Genomic DNA, 18,494 nt, shown 5'->3' on the forward strand with positions numbered 1-18,494 from the left:
ATTCCCCGACAACCTCTGTAGTCTCATTTAGCCTCTTATTAGCAATCGCCTTTTTTGAGATACGAAAGTGCTTTATAACTCAAACGTGGGGTCTTACTGGCATATTTTATATCGTAGAGCAAAATGTGAAAATACCTTAACTTTGTGGTAACCACAGACCTTATGTCAGGCATTAAACAAAAACCCATTCAAAAAACCCTTAGACTTTGAGTTGAGGGAATGGGAAATGTAAAAATGCTCACTTTTATGGGTGCTAGGACTCTTTCCTGCAGCACTCTATTGAGCAGTTGGTTTGTCTGGCTTTATGTCAACATTGAACATTGCAAAAGCTTAAAACAAGATGATTGAAGGGTGCACAGACAACAAAGAAAAATATAGGTTTTGAAGCATATTTAGTTCTTAGAAATCGCAGCAAACTTTTCTGTCACATTTCTTCCCATTTCCTTTGACCCTTTGACATTTTTATTTGACAGATACAAACCTTTCCTCTGAGAAGTGACTGCTAGCCACCCTTCCAGCTGCCTAAAATGAACTATGAATTAGCAGAACTGTGTTCATAATGATTTATTTTTTATTTGCAGCAGTGTTTCTGCTGTTTCAAAATCTTTCATGGCGCACATGTAGTGAGTTATAGAGGTTAAATGTTTATAAGCCACCTCTCAACATCTTTAACTGAACTGGACATCAGACAGTATATGTTATTGTATGTTTTTGGTCTGTGATCATATGTCTTTGTGTTTTGATACTTTCTCAAAATGACATTACCTCCATACATTTTATGTGCCTTTTTTCATTTCCGACTGTGTGTTTTGCAAACTAATGAGTCACCAAACAAATCCAGAATGTCAACAGCAGTCTAACTCCTTTTTTTTTACGATCTGCACTGCAACCTAACCAGACTTTCCCCCACTCTTCATCTAGTTCATTATAACCATTTGAGTGCTTTTGAAATTACAGTGTTATTTCAGCATGCTGGAGCAACATTTTCTGCCAAAACAAAATACCCTGTGTCTTAAGTATTTTTCTAAAATCTGAATACATTTTTTACTGCTCAGCTCTTATTGCTCATTCGCTGTCTCGTTTTTATATTCCAGGAAGTTCCCTCTGAAGCAGGGAGTGTCTGCATATAAAATGGTCTGCAGTTCTCTGCTTCATAGGTCAGAAGCTTGTTTATTTTGTCTTTGTGGCTACGTTCAGTCCCAACAAAATTAACTTTTGTAGCCAAAAAAAAAAAAAAATGAAGGAAAATTAAAGCTCCAATAATTGGCATGCATCATATTTTACATATTTTTGGTTTGAACTTCCCTCTCCATTCCAACATTTTTGCTTTTTAGTCTGTTCAACATGAACACAACGCTAATAATATTGATAAAGTCATTCAGTTATTCGATTTAGTTGCAAGCTAATTTATTCAGCACTTTTAACATTTTTTGATAAGGGGGGACTGCTCACATATCATCTCTTCTTTGGTCCCTTTCTAGTCACACCCATACTGCACTTCACATACTGTACATTTCATTACAAATCTTCAGATATTATCAGCACCACAGACACACTCGTTAGATCCAATGAAAAGGGGGAAAATTTAATTGGTCAAAGAAAAAAAGAAACAAAAAAAAAAAAAAGCAAAAGAAACAATCATAAACAAATTTTGCTGCTTAAATGGGACTGCTAGCCAACACTGCTTGGGATGCCTTTATTCACTGTCTAATTATTTGCACTGTAGATGCCATGTCCTCTTCTATGACCATGGAAGGCCTCCGCAGTGCTTTTTCCACCTCTTCCAGCTCTGCCATCCATTCCAGCACTTCATCCAGTGACCAGATCCCAGTTCATAGCAGCAATGTTGACCCAGAGGACAAGAGTAGCAGAGCAGTACCAGAGGTTGTTGGAGCCGAAGGTGGGAATGCTAATGGCAGCAGTGGAGGGGGAAGAGGCGCAACGTCCCAGGATCCACATCACCAGATGACCCCATCGAAGCGCCGCACCGTACTGAACATCTCTCCACCTCCACAAGACCTTCTCGATGACAGCCTCATGTCCTGCCAGGATGAAGCTTCCCTAGACTCAGAGCAGAGCAACAGCATCTGGATGGATGACTCGCTCTCCAACTTCAGTCTCATGAGCAGCATCTCTTACAATGACAACACTGAAGTGCCACGGAAGTCCCGCAAACGTACCCCTCGCCAGAGGCCAGGTCCCAAGTCTGTGCCTGCAGGGGAGGCCAGCATGGATGTGTTTGATGCAGACAGTGCCAAAGGTCCCCACTTTGTCCTGTCACAGTTAGGCCCGGACAGCAAAACTGGACAAAAAGCAAGGTTTGTGGAACCCTTAGATAGATTAGTAGTTTGTTGAAATACTTAAACTGAGATGAATTTGTTAGATTTCTAAAGGAGATTTCTAAAGCTTGCAGGTCAAAGTCTCTGAGGCTCTACTGGAGGGATAAACCTCATTCTTCAAATCTAATCAGCGACTGTTCTAATAATTGATTAATCCATCCAATAATCCAGTCATCAAGCAAAATTGCAAAACTTTCTCTGGTTCCAGCTTCTAACATATGAGGATTTGCAGTTTTTCGTTGTCAAATATAAAGTCAATTAAACATTTTGAGGTTCTTTGACTGTTGGTCAAACAAAACAAGCAAATTTAAGGCATCGCATATCCCCTTTCCACCAAATCTTCCTCTGGGTCTTTAACCGACTGTTCAAGATTCTTGAAACCTTGGTGTCATCTAACGCGCCAGCACTTGTTTCCACCAGTTTTGACCAGAGCCATTGCAGTTGGGATGCACAACAACCTGTAGAAAACACACTTTAGGTCGAGGAAAACTATTTCTTTAATTCTTATCATTTAATATTATATATTCAGTGAAGCCTCCTGCCCTGTATGAAAGCATCTTCATTCAAGTTTTTCCATTTATCTGTTACCCGTCAGTGATCAAAGAAAACAATGACCCCACTAACTGTAGGAAGTTGTTTACTGAGTAGTTAGTTGACTTTTTACTCATTTTATATTCTCTCAGTGGTAGTTGTTCACTCAGGTGGGTACTCACCCTTTATTCTGTTACTATCTCAATGGTCCTTCTGGATAATCTCATCCAGCACTCACCCTGACTGTCAGCATAGGTATTATTAGGAAATGACCAATGCACAACAGATGGAAATCTTCAACAAACTACTCCGGCTCTAAATTTCCCACCACACTTTGAGTGAAGAAGAGCGGTCAGATCAGAGCGGAGGGAGGGGCAGGATACTGAAGTACAAACAATGGTCGGCCACAGTGAATCACAGAGCCTCTCTCAAAGACCTAGGATAAGCAGAGCAGATTAAATAAACAGATTACTCTGAACGCTTTAAGAGCTGCGGATAGAATATGCTTGGCTGATGGAGGGCCTTTTTACTCTGCACTGCACAGAGCATCGTGTGGTGTTAACAAATCTGTTAAAGCAAGTTCCTGCACATTCTTTGCTTTTTCCTACACAATACCAGATGCCATTATCTAAAATAAAAATGTTATAAAGTGTTAGAATTAGAAGTGATCTGAGTGGTCTTTGTTGCAGCTCTGATGATCCTCAGACAACCAAACAGAAAGGAGGAACTCTTTTGATGCAATACCCACAGAAGTGTGAAGGGAAGGAGCTGAAGATCCTCGTTCAGCCTGAGACTCAGCACCGAGCCCGCTACCTGACCGAAGGCAGCAGAGGGTCAGTGAAGGACCGCACTCAGCAGGGCTTTCCTACTGTTAAGGTAACTGTTAAACCCCTCACATGGCCTTTGTAATGACTTTTCGCTATGGTGTGCCTTTGTTGAAGGTGAAGTTAATGATTGGGTTATTGCCAGAGGCTTTGAAATATGTGTACAAGTAAGGTTTGCTATTTTTAGAGCTACAGGAGCCGTTTGGCGAGAAATGTCAAATATGTTTCAGGTGGATGAGTAGAGCTCATTGTGCGTCAAAAAAGTGGAACAACTCATTACCTGCTAATTCCAGGTTTTCATTCCAAGTGTTTTATATCTGCTCTGCATGGTTCCCTGTTATGTTTTCTTAATGTTTTATGGAGTTTTGTATTACATATTTCGAGAGAGGAGTGTCTTTGTAGAACTCGTATCCCGGAAAGGTTTGGACTTGATTTAAACATTCTTCATCCCCAGCAACTACTTAAGGGTTTAACGAATGCATTCATCTGCCTATTAAATGTTACTTTTTCTTGTGTAAGTGGACATCCAGATGGTTGTGTGAGAAAAGGTCTAGTAGTTAGTAATATGTTATGAAAGTATAGTCTATTAACGTCATTCAAGAGTAACTACGCTTCAGGTGTGTTTCTGGTTTCCTGATCCTGTGAGAATAGTTGAACACAGAAGACACTGATGTTCGCGACTTCAGCAAGTGCTTTTATGTGTCAAGGATGATATAAAAAAATTTTTGAATGATCTGTGAAAAAGGCTGAAGAACTAAGAAAGTAAGGAAACTTTCCAATTCAGCATTATACATCTCTGGACCTCAGGCATCTAGCTTTCTTGTGGAGACTAAAGAAGATGAAGAGTGGTCTCAACAGAGTGGGTTTGGAGCCAGACTAGAGACACTGTCTAGCATTTGATCATCAATTTGGTCTGTTTTTTGTAGTTTTTATTTGCCCACGAGGTGATTTTGAGATAAATCTGGGAACAAAGCAGCGTGAGTTTGGCTGGATGTTTGTACGGTCAGGGTTTGTGAAGAGTAGGGAGAAGAAGAGGATAACAAACACAGGAGGCTTTTAAAACTAGATTGCACAAGAAGGTAGAATGAAGATAATACAAGGCTGATAAACAAGCTCATAGTAATCGAAGGAGGGACTTCCCACAGTTTGCGTTAAATGTTTGGTAAAATGATTTCATTATGCCCTTTTTACTTCCACAGCTGGAGGGAGTAAATGAGCTGGTGGTTTTGCAAGTGTTTGTTGGAAACGATGCGGGGCGTGTGAAGCCTCATGGATTTTACCAAGCATGCAGGGTGACGGGCCGCAACACCACAGCCTGCAAAGAGGTGGACATTGATGGCACAACTGTCATCGAGGTGTCCCTTGATCCAAGCACCAACATGACACTAGCGTACGTACTTTCTTTGACATCGAAATTGGGTTGTTTTTTTGTCTTACTGTTATTTCAGTAAAGAATTTTATTTAATTTTTTAAAATGTAATTGTGCCCCTACTAGTTTTGCTCTCACACTATAAAGTTTCTTGTTTAAACTGCACGTTTTCCTAACTGACATTGTCTTTCTGTGCAGGGTGGACTGTGTTGGGATCTTAAAGCTCCGTAATGCCGATGTCGAGGCTCGCATTGGTGTGGCTGGCTCAAAGAAGAAGAGCACACGGGCTCGGCTGGTGTTTCGGGTCAATATCCCCCGTCCAGACGGTTCAGTGCTCACGCTACAGACGCCCTCATCTCCAATACTGTGCAGTATGTCAGTCTCCTCTAGTTTGTCTCTGTGTAAATGCTATAGCATGAATTGGTGTTTTGAAGAATAAAGTATTAGTTTTAGTTTTTATAAGTAGATTCTATAGGTAGTTCGATAAATTCTGGTGCATTATTTGCTATTTTTAAGCAGTTTCAACTGAGGCAAAGCAAGCAGTTGACCTGTCACCTACTTAGTTAATAATTACCACTATAAACTGAGCTATGTTCTTCTCTGTTTGTAAAGTTTAATATAGCCTGAGGTCATGAAGCTGCTGTCGTTTGATGTCCACGTTTAGAGACGATGTGTAAAGATCCATCCGGACTCAAGTTTTATTTAATAATGCACATCGTATGAGGGTGTGGTTGGTTTCATAAACAGGAAAGACGCTTAGGGCCATAAGAAAGTTTCTGAGTAAGTAGATTTGGAATACTGCTTTGAGAGAGACAGGGGAGAAAGAAAAGGGAAGGACGAAACAATAGAGGTGTGTGGAGCCAGCATGCAATCCAGGGAAATGTCTTTCCACAAAACCAAAAAAAAAACAGTAATCCACCTTTTTATTTGTGCGTGTGTGTGGGGGTAGTTAAAAAGGTTTGTGAAATGTGTTAGAGGACAAGAGAAGTGATTTTGTGTTCTTTTGCTCGAGGTTGTTCTTTGAGCCATTTTAGAGGTCTTAGAGTATTTGAGTTGTGTTTGTGTTTGAGGATCTGCAGGTTTTGAAAAGTCTTAAGTTGCATACAAGTTTGGTTTTAAAATGTTTTTGTATCAGATTTCAGGCTGTCGACAGTACAAGTATAAACTACAAGTGGGATCATTGCGACATGATTTGTATTGCTGGAGTCTGTTTAATCCTTTTTTTTAGTCAGCACAATCAGACCTATGGCGAACGATGTCACTTCATAATGGGCAAATGTCTCATTTAACCACAACTTCAATGAACATTTTTATTTGGTTAATCCATTCATTAATCTTATGATCTTCCTTCTGGTCTTAGTTGTATTGATTTAAATCATTATACCATTAGGGGTTATTGTTTAATTCACTGAAACAATGTGGTTTAGTAACAAACAACTGTATTAATTAAAAGTTCTTAAATTAAACTTTCAGTGACCCTTGTTCAGAGTTCAGAGCGCAAGAACATCTCCAGTGTGTTGTAGTCTCTTGTTTATTTATGGCTATTTATGTTTGGTCACATTCACTGCGTTGCTGATAGTGTACAAAAAAGCCATTGTGTCATGTTGAAATGATGCCCGGCAACCCCAAAACAAGTTTAACTAAATGCATTGATATATAAAATGTGTCTATTGGGGCTTTTTTCAAATTGTTGAGGCATCCTCATCAATACCATTTTTTAGTCTATGAGTATGTCATTGTTATTTTTGTGTATTAAATATTGGATGGAAATTAGAAAACATACTGATGTTATAAATACCATTTTTTTCCAGCTCTACAGTTCAATTTATTGTTAAATTAGTAACTTTGAGGGATTACAGACAACTCATAGATTTGTATTTTGTTTCGTATGGTTTAATTAAGGCTTAACATCCATGTGAAAAGTTTAAACCAATATGCTTCTTTTATTTCACTGATAAAATGGGGGAAAAAAATAAATGGGCTTGTTTTAAACTGTTCTGTATCTGCTCCGTTTACAGCTCAGCCTGCAGGGGTGCCTGAAATCCTGAAGAAGTCACTACACACTTGCTCAGTGAGAGGAGGAGAAGAGGTCTTTATCATCGGCAAAAACTTTCTTAAAGACACCAAAGTCATATTTCAGGAGAATGTTTCAGGTAAAAAAAATAATATTTTTTAGAATATGATTTTTTTCGTGGATATTTTGGGTTCATGCATGTACATTTTTTCTTCAACATCTTCTGTCTGTTCCAGATGAGAAATCGTGGAAGGCAGAAGCTGAAATTGACATGGAGCTGTTTCACCAGGTAGAAATCAGATTGTTCTTGAGTTATTTTTATACCAACTGATTAATGCCAATCACTAATGAGCTGAGTAGATAGAAGCAGCCATTTCAGATTTGTATGGGGCTTTAGATGTAATCATCTTAAATGGCTGCTGGTTCAAAGGTTTGAGTAGTCTTATTGTGTTCTGACCTAATTACACTCAGTCTCAAAGGCTATACTTACAGAGTGTGTCTCAACAGTCCAGTTTAAACCTTTGCACTTGTAAACAAAATGGTCAGAATTGGATGAATTGATGAATTTGCAGCTAAAAGAAAAGCTTCTTGTGTTTAACTCTCTGGATGACATTATGTTGTTTGATCAAGGTTCACTGTGGAGTTTAATTGTAAAGAAAAATCATTTTGTTTAGATTCATTGTTTCTCACTGAAATGTGTGTATCTGTAAGGCCTGACAAACATGTTAGAACAGGCATCTCCTAACTCAAAAGACTTTACATTTTCAGTGAAACCTTGTGAAAAAAAAAAATATATATATACCTATCCAAAGTAGTCTCTTTCAATCATCACTGACCCTGCCCTCTTTCTTACTTTCTATGTATTTTGCATGAATGTATAATAGACCTGGATAATAGGGCGCCCCTCAGCCTTGCTTCCAATTTTGACCAGTGGCCACTTTCGCTATTGTAGCAAAAAAATTCCCCAGTGGCCCAAAAAGCATTTGTGATTTGTGCACTTTCTGTTTCGAATTTTTGATCCATGGAGCTTTATTCAAGCAACTTTGCTTGAGCCGCGAAAAGATATTTTAAAAGACATCTTCACACTGTGAAGTCTATGGGTCGAGCAGTAACTCATTGGGCAGGGCCAGTTAGAGAAACTCTACCGTGCATATTTAATGGGCCACACAACCAGGAAGTAAACTCAGAAGCTTGAAAACTATTTTGGTGTATGCACCAGGCAAGCTATTCTCATTGGATTGAATGGACGCCATTTTTGGATTCGGTATGTAGTTCTTTTTAAAATCTATGATATTTTGCTCCGTTGGGATGTTTCTGGACGTTACCTTTTGTGTAGCCCCCAGCCAATAACAGTGTGAAATCAGGACTCAGGTTCAGGTTCAGACCTCACCGTGAAACAAAAACATTTTATTTCTCACACTTCTCTGTAAATTTATAGAACAAATCTTCATAACTGAATGCAGAGTCATCAGTGTGTAAATCCAATATGCTTACTCTTTTGCCACGTCCCGTCCATTACATGTTTACATTACAACCTTCTGCAGTGGCCATGCTCATGATGTGCTGATCGAGTCATCAAAGTGATGACCTGCTAATCCAAATATTGCCCCTCCCTGTCACTAGTATACCTACAATTGTTTTATATTTTCTAGTCACTCACTCTTTAACTCAGATAAGATAACTGTATTTATGCTGTACTGTGGTATTCATAATTTTGATCTTACTCTTTCTGAATGATCACCCCCAAGAATCACTTGATAGTGAAGGTTCCTCCATACCAGAACCAAGCCATCACCTCTTCAGTGTGTGTGGGGGTCTATGTGGTGACAAATGCTGGGAGGTCGCATGATGTTCAGCCGTTTACCTACACTCCGGATTCAGGTTTGTTCACCTGCTAAATCACTCAGGGTGTCTCTTCATCTGTCTTCTTTTTTGCAATCAAGTGATGAGAAGACAAGCTTGTTAGATAGCATGTCACCCTCTGATAACTAGGTCATTATTTACTTTTATGATTTACTGGCTGGCACAACAGCTGCCTCACCTGGTTTTTAACCTGAGGATACATTTCTTTTTTTTAAAAATTGTTTTTTTACACATAAACAAGAGTTGCATCAGAGCTTTGATGAATTTAGGCCTACAAAGCTTTTTTACTCAACACCACCACCTACAGTTCAGTAGGATCAGAGCAAATATTAGCAACCATTAGCGATATCTTCCAACAGCACCATACACAGACCATTTCTAAACACAGGAGCCCAGGGTCATCCACATTTCATCAACATTTTTTCTAATTGCAAGGTCCTTGATCTAAAACGTTGAGAGATGTGACCATCAAAGTAACTACAATTAAACTGAACAATGGTATTTTTACATTATAATTGTGCCACGTTTGACATCGACTTTCCAGTTTTGTGGGTTCGGGGAGATGAGAAAATCTGTTGATGTCTTTTGCAGCAAAAAATGATGTTCCTGTGAAGAAAGAGATGCCGTCTCCAGTGAAGACTTGTTCATTTGATGAACAAATTAAAGGTTCTTTCCCCTTTGTTAACTACTCTACATAACCATGATTGTAGCTTCCCATCTGAAAGATATTTATTTGCTAATAAACTGCACACAGAATCACCTACATACTTTGTTGCACATTTTAGCTAAGAGTGGATTGCCACTTTTTTTAACAGCTGAGAACAAAGCAAAAATGAACATGCTTTGAATAAGAATTTGTATATATTTCTTGGTCTTGCTCCTACAGTTATTGATGGTGCCCTGATGCCTTCAATGTTGCCTTTAGTGAAGAGAGAAGATGTCACTCCGATGGAGGTCACCAGCAACCTCCAGTCTTCTGGTGTATTTAAGGTGATATTTTCATCTTTAACCTCATTAAAGGCCAAAGTAAAAAACTATGTGCATGCATAGTGGTTTAGATTGCATTGAAGTCTAAAATGATTAGTACCATTTGGTGTAGTTCATACTTTGGTGAATTATCTGTAAGAGAAGTGTTATATGTGGACTCAAAATGTAAATGGAATATAACTGACCAAAAATAAAGCACATCTTTTATGACTATTTTGTGTTTTCAGCAGACTGGTGACCTGTGTCCAGCCCCGCAGAACGCAGACATGAGTGCAGGCCATCTAAATAAAAACAGACCATTCTCCAACAACCTGTCTCAGCCTGCAGGCGACCCTGACAAAGGCCAGGCTCCTGTTTTTACCAACACAGAGCCCTTAAGCACTATCCAGAAGCAGGACATTGCAGCCACCAGCTCCTTCTCTGTCCCTGCCGACTCTCTGCTCCAACAAACCTCACAGCAGTTTCTCCTGGAGCCCAGAGAGGGCATCGGGCAGGAGAGGCCTGGCAGCGGCTCCGGAGCTGTGGGTAGGCTGTGTGGAGAACCTGCACCTCAACAGCAGCAACTGCCGCTGTTCCCCCCGGATGAAGTGGCCCAGCTGGAGGAGGCAGTGAGGCAACTAAAAGCCAAAGGGTTCTGTAATTTACCACTTCAATCTGAAAACTCAATGGCCAAACAGCAGCAACAACACATCCAGCACCAACAACACATCCAGAAACAGCAAATTCAGCAGCAGCAACAGCAACAAATTCAGCAACAGCAGCTTCAACAGCAGCATCAGCAGCAGCAGGTTTTGGAGAATTTACAGCAGCAGCTGTTTCAGTCACAGATTCAGATGCAGTGTGGGATGTTTCAGGACGCCTCTCAGGGCAAGAACCCAGAGCAGCAGGGCTCAACACAAGGAGTGGTGCCAAACCAGGGTACTCTTTTCCAACAGGCCCAACAGCAGCAGCAACAGCAGCAGCAGCAGCAACAAGCAGCTCTCTTTCAGCAGGCGACTGACCTGCTCTCTATTCAGACCAACTTCCTCCAGCAGACACCCTCTCACCCTTCACCGCCCATGTTCCACGCTCCAAGTTCTTTGGCTGAAACACAAGATCCACAGGGGGGCTTGTTTCAGAAAGCATCTCAGGAGCAGGTCCAAGCCGCTCTCTTCCAAAATACCATGACGGTGCTACAGTCTCCAGACCAGCAGCCCTCAACACCTGGACTGTTCCTTCCTCAGACGTCCCTCCCCTCTCAACTTACAACCAGCAGTGCTCAGCAACAGCAACAGCAGCAGCAGCAGCAACAGCAGCTGGCCTTCCTTAATGCTCTACAAACTCCAGCCCCTGAACCACAGTCAGTATTTCAGGCTCAGACCCAGCTCTCCCCCATCCAGCAGAGAAGCCCCATGGAGCAGCAGCAGCCTTCCCAGCCTCAGCCCCACACACAGCCAGCCCAGCAGGCATCCCTCTTTCAGAACATCTCCCCACATCCATCTGCAAACACACTTTCTCCCAGCCAGCAGCAGCAACAGCAGGCTGGCCTGCTGTTCTGCAACAACCCCCTGTCCACCCCGGACCAGGCCTCCAGCCTCCTGTTCAGCAGCCAGGGCCAGATGCCGCCACTGACCAGCAGCAATCTGGTTTCCCAAGAGCCCCAAAACCCCTCTATGCTCTTTTCCCAAGCCAGCATGGTGACAGTAAACCAGCAAGACCGCTCTGAACCCATGGCCTTAGGGAACCCCACCGATCCACGACAGCAAGTCATGTTTCAGGATCAACAGCCGATGCAGCTGGGCAGTGGTGCAAACAGCCGGCAGGAGCAGCCTGTGGGCCTCTTTATGCCTCAGTCCAACATGGCCTCTCTGCAGGGGGGACTGGCAGCTCAGGAGCTTGCACAGTCAGCCATGTTTGCCTCACAGAACGGCGTGGCAAACCTCCAGACGACCACCTCCTCCCCTGTTCAACAGCCAGGGACACTGTTTCAGACCGCTGTCAGTGGGAGCATCAATCAGCCCGGCCAGCCTCAACAACCTGGACTCTTCCTCTTTGGGATTCAGAACGGTGAGGGCTTGATTACACAGGTGCTGTTGAAAACATTAGTGACTGCCAACATGTTTAGATGGCAGAAAATATTTGAACCATCTACACAAATGACTGAAAGCCAAAGCAGCTGTTGTTAACTCCCTCAGCTAATTGACATAAAGTCCCTAACAAATTAAAAGATAGTAATAGAAAGCTAATGGAGAGCTGATTGGGAAATCTTTGTGCAACCTTTAAATAACTCAAATAATTCACGTAGATATTTATTTATTTTGACAAAAAAAATTCAGTTGACTTTTTGAAGCTTTCAGCTACATCTTTAGTCTTCCTCAGTGGATGGAGCTGCTAAGTTGTCATAGAATTCACATTAAATGTATTTCATTTAATCCATTTAATTTGATCCATTTAGAAGTTAGTTTCTTAATTATTAATCTTTTTCTAATTATCTGTAATTGTTACTTTATATCATGTCTTCAGTATGCATTGATAGTACTGTCAGTGCTAAGTTGTAAACTCACTGTGACCACCTGTTTTGCTCCTTTTTTGCAGAATGCGGCCAGCTGATGAACTCTCCCGGAAACACGCTGTCGGATCAGATCATCGCCATCAGCCAGTCTGGTCAGAACCAGAGAGAAAGTGAAGCACACATCCAGTCTCTGCTCAGCCAGTCCCTGTCTCAGTCTGGGCCTGTGCAGAACAGCATGACGGCCTCTCAGAACATGGAGAAGATTGATGACCTGCTTGTCAGCCTGCAGGACTCAGGCAGCAACTTGACTCGTTCATATTAAGTTCATGGATCGGTCTTTTATTTTTTACTGATAATATCTGGAAGTCAGAATACTTTGTTGATAAGCACATGCAGAAAAAGATTTGTTAAACAGCCCTGCATCATGAAGTTTGAGACAAACTGAACATTATGTGCTTATGTCTGATCACCAAATATTTTCTCTACCCTGCAAACACATTATTCGGTCTTCTTCAGGATTTATGAAATTATTGTTTAAGACAAACTAATTTGCAGGCAGTGAACTCGGAATTAGGTTTTGGATTTCTTTAATAGAAGAACTCCAAGCGGGAACAGAAAGTTTAACTTTTAGTTTTAGGTTTAAGTTTAGTTATTCATTTTACTTGTGAATTTTTGTGTATATCTGTAGATAGACTGTCAGTGATGTTGTCTGCAGCATCTCTCGTGGCGTTTTCTAAAGTATTCTCCAAAGTGTTTAGTGGTTTCCATGAATAGTGTTCCCTTAAATACATCTTTTGTATTTTTTTGTTGCATGGAGGGTAGAGTGTGTGGTACATGAGGAAGGTTTGGACTGATTGTGGTACGTATAGATGAAGGTAGCCACTGTTGACGTGGTTTGAAAATTATTTTCACGTGATGCAACAGTGCAGAAAGAGTGTTAAAAGAAGGTTGGAGAGGTAGAGAGGAGGCAGAGAAATGAGAAGTAGAGGAGCTGAGGAAATGAATAAGAAAGTTTTATTGTTTTTTTAGAAATGTGGGTGCTGTTTATGTCAATGTTTAAACATTGATTATATAAATGAATTAACTAGCTGTCACTGATAGCCCACAAAGTTGGCTTTTATTAATGATAAGATATAAAATGAAAGTAGGTGAGTAGTGTATAAATAATGTGGTGTATTTCAAGACGCCTGGCTAAATACCGTAATAACTAAAAAAAAAGAATATTTGTTGTTCAGCCAACAGCTGTAAAGTGAAAATGGTCACCTCCAGATGTGAAACATATCTTCCAATATTAGATACCTTCTCCACCACAGTGTACAGATAGCACTTTGTGACATAGGTTAGCTAACGTGTTCAGGCTAGAACTTAGTCAAAACCAAACTGTGTCAGTTTGCTACTTTTTAAAACAAAACAAAACACAAAAAAAACAGATTCTCCCTTTAATACATGACAAAAAGATGAATCTTTAGAGAAAGTGTGGTGGTAGAAATATAACAAATATTGACTGCGAGTTCTCTTTTACATGTTATTTTCAGCACTTTACGATGCTGTTCTTTGTGACCACTTTACTCATCCAGGGTACAGTACAGTCCCACAGGAGGTGGTGTTTTTTCCTCATTGTTTACAGTGAAGAAGATACATTTTTTTAACATACGCATCGGATCAGAAATTATTGTCATTACATTTGTGTGGAGGAGCAGACAAAAGTATCTTTCTTTCAAGCCAGTATCTATACAATTTTCCCGCTGTCAGTTACCGCTTTTTCCTGTTGGTTTTAAATTCTGTAATATTTGCCAGCCATGTTACAACGATCATTATTCATTCCTAAAAAGCTAATTCATTATTTATTCCTGAAAAACCATCTTATAATCCTGGACCAATGAGGTAAAAAATGTGGACCAAGACATTTTTATCCAGATAATGTCTCTTCAGTTGACATGTCACTCTTATTTAAATACACGTATTAGTGGGAAAGTAGAATGTAATATAGTACATTATTATTACTTTTATCATAAGGGTTAGATCATTATGTGTTTTAGTGTCATTCTGCGTCAGGCACGCATGAACTGGAGTAGTATTGTTAAACCAGCCAATAGAGAGCCTTTTTTGAACCAGTTTTATTAATGTGTTGGATTGGGTGAATGTTGTGGTTTGTTGGCTAAAACTGAACATTAAACATCTCATCCAGGTTAAGGTATTAACACGCAGGAACAGAGCCCATTTTACATGTTTTCCTTGTAAATGTACATGTTTTTGTCTGCCGTTGGCCGGTGGCCTCAGGACCAAAGTTTGAGTCGAATCTTGCTTTGCATAAATCCTGATGACAGGCCAGTTTTATGGCTCCTGAGCATTTATTCTCTTTTTTTTTTTTTTTTACTTACTTGCAAGTTAACTTTAAAAAAAAACAAACATTTTTTGCCATCATTATGAGGCAAAAAGTCCTGCTGCCACACTTTTCTTTCTGTTTGTTTGTTGTGTTGTTTTGGCAAAACAAAAAGGAAAAAAAAACATGCTAGTGTCATGTTTAGTTTCACTGTAAGTGTATGCGTGAACAAGGGGCTGGTCTCTCTGATGATGAAAGAATCAGCTCAGTCGTTGTCTTTGTTTTCTATGTACAGTTTGTTAAAAACACCGTTACATTTTATACACTTTAAAATCACAAACAGCTGTTTTATGATGGAGATGATCTAAACTTGACTTAATGTGATTTGTGGAACTACGGTTGAGCAGTTTGAGTGGTTTTTAAAGGGACCCTACTCCTGAAGGAAACCTGACTTTGGAGAAAAGAGCTATCTGTGATTGGCTTTCTTCAACTTGTGAAATAGAAGAACTAAGATTTCCAGTGTTGAGTATTTATGATTTTATTTGTTTTTGTTTGTTTTACAAAGTTTAGAAAGACTATCTTTTTTTTTTTTTTATTATTATTGGTATAGTATCTGTGCCTCTTTTCGGAGAAGCATCTCTAATTTATTTGTGTGTTGGTTATTATCTAAATTGTTCCCTGTAATCATTATATCGTCGGTGTGATTTGGCCCCCACACCTGCTGATGCTGCAACTGGCACCTTGTGATAATAATGATAAATGAGATAGTAAAGTCTTCATAAAGTATGAATAACATACATTCCTGTGTGCAGTTACTCTTTTGTGATTTTGGAAGGTGTAGCTGCAATCATACACACTTCACTGTACATATCATGTGGCCCTGTAGTCCTTTTTTGACCAAATACAGCAGGGCAAAAATGGCAGTCTTTACTGAAAATCCTACGAAACATGACCAACTTATTTCAGTATTTTTACTATGAATTTAGTGCTGAATGTGATTGTAAATGTCTCACTTAGATGCAGAATGTTCTTTTATACACAAACCGGGGAGGTAATTACTTTCTTGAAATTACAGTTTCCTCGTTTGTGTGTATTTACAATGTAACTGGAGATCAGAAATATATAATAGTGTGACTTATTATACAGTCACTACTAGTTGTATGGAAAAGAGTGGGGTTGTTGATTAAAAAACGGTTCTCATATTTCCTTGAGACGACACTTGACTGTCTCTGTTTCTTGCAATAGAACAAGATGTGATTTAACATTACCAGTAAATTTGATATCAAACCGTTAAATTTTCCTAAAATTAGACACTAGCAGGTATTGTACATGTGCCTTGAGGAGATGTTGTAGTAGCGACCAGATTGATGTTTTACCATTGTTGCCTGTTTAATCCAAAGCTGGTTCTGCCAGTGATGATTAGTCCTCGTTAATTAGAATGTATTAAGCCATAAGACTTTAAGTGTACTTTAAACGCTTGACAACAGTGACCAGATAAATGTGGTTGTGGTTGGTAAATGTGTTGTGCAATTTCTGTCAAGCATCTAACTTGTTTGTACTGAAGTATCCGTTGCATTTATGTTGTACAACGTAGATGCAGGCAAATTTTCTCTGAAACTGCTATGCAGCTAATATACTGTAAATGTAGATCTGTTAGTTTTTGAATATATATTTTTCTAAATAGCCTCTCCAAAGTAGAAAACCAAAGTAGATGTTCTTTCTATTATTTATGTTGCTTGTTGAAATATTTTCTGATGCTTTGGGTGCTGCCTACAAATGATTTTAAATCTTTCTAAGTCAGCTATAATGAAATTTCTTTTCTCAACAACCATCTTAGACATGGATTTTTTGGGGGGGTGAGACAAGGGTCACTAATATTTTCAGTCTTCTTTTATCCCCTCTTGCCTGCAGGGTTTATTTGGAGGTTTGCATTGTATCCATTGTATTACTGTTTACTGGTGCAGTGGTTCTTAATCTCTCTGATTTCTCTCAGGGCCTCTGAGTTACCAGGATGTCATGTCGTTCTCACACATCTCCTTAAAAGTTATTGAACACTAGATTTGTTTATTTCTGTAATTGTGGAACAATCTGAATTACAAATTCTGCAAAAACGTGTGTAAACAATGTAATTTGCTGAGACTGATGCTGTTATTTTCCATCTGTAATGTCTGTAAAGTCTCTTCACAAGTGGACCACTCTTCTAGTAAACAGACAATTTTTGGTCCTGGAAATAGTGAGGGGGGAAATTCTGCCTTTTTGTTTCCAACCTTTTGAACAACTGTCAAATAATCACCCTTGGGGAAAAAACTATATATTTGGCTTTTGTCGGGGCATTTTTATTCTCTTGCAATTTAATTTCTGTTAACTTGCTGCTATCTGTATTAAACGTATATACCTAAAATTGTACGTCTCTGAGCATTTTTTTTTTCTCTTGAATTTAATGCAGACTCTTAAAGCAAAAAACTATTATTTAAACGTGAAGGACAGATCATCATCATGAGGTAAATTATGTGCTTAGTTCTTTCTTACTTAAATTTTTTCTGGGTTTACTATGAGATATGTGGGTGTTCAAAGTTCAAATGTTCCCATCTCTACCACAAAATGTGATATGCTTCAAGGGAAAGTTTGGTGATTAATGATTACACTAAGACTTCCTCATAAATATACAGTCTAAAGGACATTTAAAAAAGGCTTTTACCAATACACAGGATGTTAGTAGTTCTTGTGAAACGCTGGGAAAGTACCTAAACCTGACTTTATTAAAAAAAGATGACCCTTCAAGTTGTAAACCAAATGCTGTGATAATTTTATGTGAGGTTTATGTGTATCTGTGTAAAATATAGACACATAAAAATAAAATGGTCTATTTTAAAGCATGCTATAGAGAAACAATATGAAACACGACTATTTATGATGGATTTAAAGTTGAGTCTAATACATATAAATTAACTGGGACCTTGGTCCGTGCATGAAGTATAATTAATCTGCATTGTTTACGTTGTATAATGAAAAATCCCATTTTGGGGGGTATTTCCTATTTCATCATCGTAAGACGTGTAATACAATTCAGCGCCACAAAGCGTCCGTTTGTTGCTTTATCAAACTTGTACAACATTGAAAAAGGAAGTCGAGTGCCGGAAACAGCCTTCAAAGTAAAAGTTGAGCGTTTTGAAGCGTGTTTGCCGGAGCTGTCAGTTTTAAGGAGAGCGAACTGAAATAAATACAACCTAACAACAAATAGCCTACATAATTTAGATAATTCATAACTGTTATACAGTGATATTTCCGCCACTTTCCCACAACTGAGAGAGATAATCACCGGGATTATCAAGGACGTTATCATTAAATTGCAGGATGTCGGTGACACACCCGCCTTTCTAACCAAAAGTGAAAGTATTTTACTCTAATGTCAAGGGCATTGTACAGCTCCCTATTTTGTGAAGCAAATACACAGACAAAATATATGAATTGGTATTTGTGACATATTTTGTGTGCATCAGTCGTCAAAAAAAACTTTCTACCAGCTGTCATCCTAAATTTCAGCAACATGTTTAAGTTATGTATGTAATTATGTTTCTCACAAGTAAGTGTGTAGAAGGAGCCAAATAACAACAATATCAGCAATGACTGTTTTTTTATATTATAAAGAAACAAGATCAACCTTTTGTTATCACTTCCTGTAAGTATGATTTTTAATGTCAGTGCCTCTGAATATCAAAGATGTTTCACAGGATGTCGGTGCCACCACCCGCC

The 18,494-nt window shown here is 39.3% G+C and overlaps 1 protein-coding gene across 3 annotated transcripts in view; it reads left to right on the forward strand.

The window, feature by feature from the left end:
- The window catches only part of nfat5b (nuclear factor of activated T cells 5b), a 40,513-nt gene extending 23,383 nt beyond the window's left edge, over positions 1-17,130 (forward strand). The window contains exons 2-13 of one of the 3 annotated variants that reach the window (XM_084358646.1): positions 1,095-1,157; positions 1,727-2,318; positions 3,560-3,746; positions 4,894-5,084; positions 5,262-5,434; positions 7,082-7,216; positions 7,314-7,366; positions 8,826-8,958; positions 9,532-9,606; positions 9,827-9,930; positions 10,155-11,973; positions 12,502-17,130. In XM_084358646.1, the coding sequence (XP_084214772.1) occupies positions 1,732-2,318; positions 3,560-3,746; positions 4,894-5,084; positions 5,262-5,434; positions 7,082-7,216; positions 7,314-7,366; positions 8,826-8,958; positions 9,532-9,606; positions 9,827-9,930; positions 10,155-11,973; positions 12,502-12,740 (3,696 nt within the window). In that variant the 5' untranslated portion in view covers positions 1,095-1,157; positions 1,727-1,731 and the 3' untranslated portion in view covers positions 12,741-17,130. The remainder of the gene's footprint in view (positions 1-1,094; positions 1,158-1,726; positions 2,319-3,559; positions 3,747-4,893; positions 5,085-5,261; positions 5,435-7,081; positions 7,217-7,313; positions 7,367-8,825; positions 8,959-9,531; positions 9,607-9,826; positions 9,931-10,154; positions 11,974-12,501) is intronic. The other 2 variants (XM_084358644.1, XM_084358645.1) reach the window with 2 other exon arrangements.
- The last annotated feature ends 1,364 nt before the right edge of the window (positions 17,131-18,494 follow it).

Source organism: Pagrus pagrus (genome assembly GCF_965226575.1).
Source record: "Pagrus pagrus genome assembly, chromosome: 1".
Classification (NCBI taxonomy): Eukaryota; Metazoa; Chordata; class Actinopteri; order Spariformes; family Sparidae; genus Pagrus; species Pagrus pagrus.